The following is a 6,236-nucleotide window of genomic DNA, read 5'->3' as shown; positions in this document are numbered from 1 at the left end:
CGCTGAAAGATCTTGCGGCTTTCTCATAAGACTCTCCGCGCAAGCGTAGCTATCTTGTAGAGCTTTTAAAGCCTCTACTATTTCGTTTTCTGAATCTTCCGTCATACGGTTTACTTGTAATGCAATTTCACGGCGTGGAAATGTTTGTCGTGACCAAATTAATCGTCGATCCTTCGCTTGTTGACGAATTTTAGTTTGTTAACGATGTAACACGGCTAACTTCGAATCGCATTCGGTTGCACCAGGTAAATATACGTTATTCATTCACTATTCAAGTTACCAACTTGAGGCAATTCACAACAGATATTTACACAGTTTACTGCACGCGGACAAGTTCAACACGTGGCAGATATTAAGACTGCTGGCAGTAGCCTTGCATCATACATTTGGAAGGGGCATTATGACGTTTCTATTGTTGTGAAATTTCTTCATGTGGAAAAGTACGCGCACAGAAATCTTACAGCAAAGCTGTGCTAAAACCTCCATTTGCGCTTGTACTTTTTGAGACAGACACCAAACGCACGGTCACAGTAGCATGCTTGAACGCCCAGCGACGTTTTTCCAGCTACAAAAAATTGAAACAATTCATCACCGTCAATGTTATGGTACAACTTTATTTTCAGCGGACTTACAACAAGTGATTTGGCGGTTTGTGCCGGTTGCCGTGTATTTTACGTTATACGACAAAGTGCTCGACCATTTCCTTTTGCCGTATCTTCTAGCGGCAGAAAGGAGACATCCATCGTGTGCATTGCAACACACACGGGACAAGCAAAGTTGTTGTATTGTATATTATGTATAAAGTGTGAATATGATATTACAGGAAATTACTTGTCGATTTTGTCAACAGTTCTACCAGATTCCCCAAAACCACACCAGCAACCGTACTTTCCGTATTTCGAGGAGTATTTTTAAAGCCTTACCAAGGTTGAGAGATTTTCCTGATAGCATGATATTGTCTATGCGAGGTTGTTTAAAGCTATCGCCTTGCTGCTATCTGTAAACATTGGCGTCAATGGAAACTCGTTTCTGTTTTCGCCTTGCAGCAAAACAGAGAAAAATCTATTTTGTGAAAATTATCCTGAATAAACATTGCCATGCTTTATACATATTAGCATATTTTCATCAAACGATCAAGTGAGTTGTGTTTTGTGCACATAACAATTACTGTTTCACCTGTATTCTATCGTATTTCATTTCCTTGTCCACATTTTGACCATTGCAACCTACGAAAAACGCGAGGCACGCAAAAATCGCCAAGAAACTCATGAATGCTGACAAAATCCGTCCTGTATGGAAGAATTTGAACACACACTCGGTACAGACTGCTCTTAGTGTAATATAATGCGACTTCATCAGAGTTATGTCCACAGCTTGTACTCATATAAGGCTGTAGATCGGAAGCAATTGCAATGCGTAACTGCATACGCCGTCTTGTTAGAATATTATCCCATCCCTATCATGTGGTGGTATTTCACCCACTGGCAGAGTTTTAAACCAAACGTATAGTTTAACGAGAAAGTGTGGTATTACTACATTGGAATAACCAGAAGCCAAAATCAATGGGAATATAGTTTTTTTAGTACAATGTTAGGATAAATGTTACACATGGCGGTTACACAGGGTCAAACACGCTAGCAAAATTTTAACTAAATAAACTTGTTAAATTCAAGTTGTTGTCACAACACAAAAAAATTGTTTTCGGCAAATTTTTTTGATATCATATGCATTTTCACATTAGGCGTATTTTGATGAAATAACCAGTCTTCTATTTCGCAAGCCCTTTGTTGTATTTATATCTTTCCAGAATAACCTTGATGACGTATTTTCTCGATCCTTGGTGATTTTCATTTGCATTGTTGTTCACTTGATGTGGTCTCCTGGTTTTACGGCACTTTCCCCTGATCCATTTTACCAGTTCACGAATGTTCGGAATAATGTTCATTGGTGGAGGAAGAACGTTTTCCCTTCGAATAAATCGAAGCCAAACTGCCGTCCGGTGAAGTTTCCATTCCACTTCAGCGTTGGCGCTCGTCTGTTCGTAACTTCGCGACATCATGGCAATCAACATGTTGATCAAAACAATGAGAACAACAACGTGATATACAGTCACAAGCGACCAAGCAAACCCTTCAGTTACGAAGTGTTTTCCAGAAAGCGATATAAGAGACAAGTCAAGGTAGCCAAAAATTGTCCAATACAGTGACCATAGTGAACTGCCGATATCAGTAAACAGAACACTGTTGTTACAATTCGAAGCAGTAGAATTATTTGAAACACAAAGCAGTTGTCTGCCAGGATTTGTGCCATAATACCAATACAACTCGCTGAGACTTAGAGCAAAAGCAACCACGACAAGTGTGAATATAAAAAGGAATTCGAGGATGTTGGTTACCATTCTGGCTAGCGAAAGTTGCAGAGGACCAAGTCTACGAATTGTTCTGATCAAATTAAAAACACGGAGACACACAAAGATATAAGCCCAAGAAAGCAGAGCTTCAGAAATAAGTTTAAGTTCGTTTGGTTCCCATTCGTATCTCGGTGTTTTGATTACATCATTGTTGTGTTGAAAAAAATCCACTGCCCTGTTTAAATGAAAGAATTTGTGGATTGCAGTTAACAATATAAACGTTGTTAAATTACACGCATGATGCGTTCGCGTAAGGGAAGAAAATAGATTCAAAATCAAGGGTTTTGAAAAAGCAACAGCTTTTTTGCAAGAAATGTGAGTTTAAAACTCAGAATCCATTGTTTTGCTGCATACCATTCAATCGGTGTATACCGGTAATTATGCCAAAAATAGGTTTTTATCTTGAATTGAGTGCAAATGGTTTGCCGGTGCTCTTCAGTCGTCGCGCCTCTGGGTAAGTAAAATCACAGCAAACTTACCTCAATATGGCGCTAGTGCTTAGCAATGTAAGTTGTGTGATATCATTTATATTCCACCAGTCCGAGAAGTATTTGGAAGGGCCGTGTATTTTTAATTCAACGAATTCTTGACTCCATTTTCCGATTATCCACAAGAGCATCAACCATTCAACTGAAGTAGGAGGAGATCCTAAAAGTGTTTACCACGTGTAAACTAATTATAAAAGCGACAACATGCTGGAATAGTGCAGTTTCGTCGGCATACCGAGATAATCGTTTTTAACAGATCGTGTTGCAACGTTGATGACCATCAAAACAACAAAGGATAAATCCGATATAAAATGACAAGCAAATGCCACTGCTGGTAGTTTTATAAGCTCTGAAATAGTTTTCAGAAGGATCAAGTAAAATAAAATATATTTGTTCGTATCTTGACTAAAATAAGAACTGCTCACTTCCAATCCAGATATTTGGTACAGTCAAATAAAACAGAGACAGAAAAGGAAAAAGCAATCCGACAAAAAAGTTAATGAAAATCCATTTAATCATATTTCCTTGGTGCATATATTTTGCCCCCTTGTAGTTCATGTAATCGATGCATTGCTGGAAAAAAAACTTTCGTTTTGCATCAAAAATTAATAGCGCTAGGATGGTATTCAGTACAAACCTGTGTATTGCTATGAGTTACAAAATTTAACAACCGCATGTCGACCGAACGATTAAGAAGTTGCATCTTTTTGCGTGACTGCGCATTATCATTTTGTTCACTTTGACCATTCGGGTGACTTTCAATGTCGTCGAACTCTTTCACAACTCTTCCCAATCGCTGTATGGGTTTTGATGTGTCCAGGTTTGCGACCTCACATTGAAATAGGCAGAGCAGACCATCAGACGAGCGAATCTGTGCAAGAAGAATTTCCTTGCTGAGATATGCACTTGCTCGCGTTGCAATTTTAATATCTAAATGTCGTTTAACATTTAAATAACAACAACATTTTGAACTGCGTGTTGTAAAATTAGTTTTTGGTTCCAAACAAGCGGAAGCCTACCTCATCCAAAAGAGCGCACATGTAACTTTCAACTTCACTTTCTACCTCGGCATAAAACTGACTGTGTGCGGGTTCCATTTCGGTATTTTTTCGTATTGTTGTTATCAAATCCATGCAGTGTTGGAATGGATCAGAGCCAAACTTCTGTGTTGGTAGCATAAAGAGTCAATTTGTCGCGAGCACAATAACTTTATGTAAAACTACCAAAATTTTACTTGAAAAGATTTATCACTGACTTTACCTCAGCGAGTACTGTAATATAGGCTGGACTTGATTTTGCTTTGCACATAATTTTTCTCTCATTTGCCGATTCCCAGAACACCCCGTCAGATGTGAACATTTCCTGCGATGTAATGTTCGGATCAAACCAGTCCGAAATCAGTGCTGTGTTATCATAAATAGGGATGTTTTGATCTCGAACATGGAATAATGACGACGGAAACGAAAAATGGTTGCATTTAACATGGTTTGGGCTAAAACGTGTTAAAAATAATGAAACCAAAGCAGCCTAGAAATGTCTAAAATAAGGACACTAAGTCACAAACAAGGACATGAAATGGATGAAAAGACACTCACACTTTTAAAGTCTTAAAATAAGGACAGATTTTAGAAAAAAACAGACGATATTGCAAGCTAGGCTATGCAGGAGCAGAAGTGCCCATCACTTTGAGTGCTTTGCAATCTAAACTGGTATAAACGTTTAAGACATGTAACTCCTACCTCCAATTTGTATTCATTATCGAGGAGCAGTTTAAGAATGCTGTAATTATTACAATGTGCAGCAAGGACAATCGGGGTGAATCCAGGAAAATAGTAGTCGCTCGGTGGAAGTGTAGGAGTCTGAACTTGGAGATTCGCTTCGTGTTCCAAAATTACCCTGACACCTTGCACGAAATCTTGCTTGATGGCATGAAAAAGTGCGCAACCTAAGTCTACCTGTGTTAAGCCCCAAATTTAGGCACCAGTGATTTACACACATATGTCCAGTTCTAACCTTCAATTTCAGAAGTAGTTTGCAAGCTTTGACTGATCGGTTGTTGATGGCAATTCTAAGGGCCGTCCGTCCTTCATCATCAGTACAGTTTACATTAGGAATCTCACGCATTTCAGGGTACAATAAAAATACAGTGATTCCGTTTCGTGAGACAATTCGGACCCTTAGACGATCTTGTGTCACAGCCTCAATGTATCGATTGTTTATGCTGAAATGAGAAGTACTAAAAGAGAGAGAAGTGTAAATTTTTTAAAATTACCTTTCGTCCTGAATATATTCATGGTCTTCTTCTTTGCTCGAACTATTTTCTATATCTACAAGTTGGTAAAAAAGAGCAGTAAAACGGTTTTGAATTTATTTTCGGGAATTGCAATTAGCGTATTTGTGATTGGTGGCGACAAAGTGATCACATGGTGGCGCTGAACAGAGTTCGACTGAATATTGGCAGCAGGTATTCAAATTCCGTAGAATCTGAATATTTTCTGTGTCGTCACAGGCCTTATTCTTATCACATATCCTATCATATACAACAAACCTGAAATGGACGGTGTACGGGGTTGGATTCTTTTCGGAGGAGATCTTGGATAAGACATTCGACTTTGTCCCCTTTATTTGCAAAAAAATAATTTGGAATTTAAAATTCATTTGCAAATCTATAAACACAGTAAGGTAATAAATGGGTATATAGTATTTAAACGCTTTCCTGTACGAATTTGTAGATGGATCAACAATATAAAACGTAATGTCTGTCTCTTCTTTTATACCAAACGGGAAACATATGGGATTATTAATATATAAGTTATATATCAGCCCCCTGGGCTATGTCCAATTTTGAAGATATGCACTTTTTTGATGTTTTTTTTTGCAATATGAACATAGCTCGTCTTGTTGCACTATATTTCATTTCTTTAGGTGGTCTAAATCAAAAGTTAGCATGAACATATGTTTTGTGTGAGAACACTTATGTAGAGCAAAACTGGCCTATGTCCACTAAATGGACATGACGCTGTTTGCTTCTATATGTCTAACTGGGTCTAAGTCCATGTTAATCCCTAATTTTTTGCTGTTTAATAAAATTATGAATAACTTATAAACAATTACAATGGAAAAAAAAGAAAAAAACAAGTCTTTATGGTGAGTAATACATGCATAAACAAAAATATGCAATTATCTACTAAAAAATTAAAAATATGTGTTGATGTATTTTTTGTAAATTGTGGTATTTTATGGTAAATTCTTTTTTTTGAATAAAACATGTGACTTTGGCATTCATTTAGAATTATATGCACTTATCCCCATACAATGGTTGTGCAAGAGTTGTTCTT

The 6,236-nt window shown here is 37.5% G+C and overlaps 1 protein-coding gene across 1 annotated transcript; it reads right to left on the bottom strand.

The window, feature by feature from the left end:
* Positions 1-1,768: 1,768 nt before the first annotated feature.
* LOC145895700 (short transient receptor potential channel 4-like) lies at positions 1,769-5,504 on the bottom strand. The gene is made up of 11 exons (XM_082984487.1): positions 5,447-5,504; positions 5,171-5,225; positions 4,912-5,119; positions 4,638-4,853; positions 4,150-4,260; positions 3,918-4,058; positions 3,536-3,769; positions 3,324-3,471; positions 3,134-3,247; positions 2,890-3,058; positions 1,769-2,585 (listed from the first exon to the last, which is right to left on the bottom strand). The coding sequence occupies exons 1-11, from the start codon at positions 5,502-5,504 to the stop codon at positions 1,769-1,771; spliced, it is 2,271 nt and encodes a 756-aa protein (XP_082840613.1).
* Positions 5,505-6,236: the final 732 nt, after the last annotated feature.

This window comes from Ascidia mentula, chromosome 3 (assembly GCF_947561715.1).
Source record: "Ascidia mentula chromosome 3, kaAscMent1.1, whole genome shotgun sequence".
NCBI lineage: Eukaryota > Metazoa > Chordata > Ascidiacea > Phlebobranchia > Ascidiidae > Ascidia > Ascidia mentula.
The sequence above is the reverse complement of the archived record's forward strand: the minus strand, read 5'-3'. Positions and strand labels throughout refer to the sequence as shown.

Bases quoted from the DNA above. Each gene is read 5' to 3' on its own strand.
- LOC145895700 (XM_082984487.1), bottom strand. From the start codon at position 5,504: ATGTCTTATCCAAGATCTCCTCCGAAAAGAATCCAACCCCGTACACCG. The intron at 4,854-4,911 runs GTTAGAACTGGA...GGCTTAACACAG, and splicing joins AACTACTTCTGAAATTGAAG to GTAGACTTAGGTTGCGCACT. The intron at 3,770-3,917 runs GTAGGCTTCCGC...CTTCTTGCACAG, and splicing joins TGTGCGCTCTTTTGGATGAG to ATTCGCTCGTCTGATGGTCT.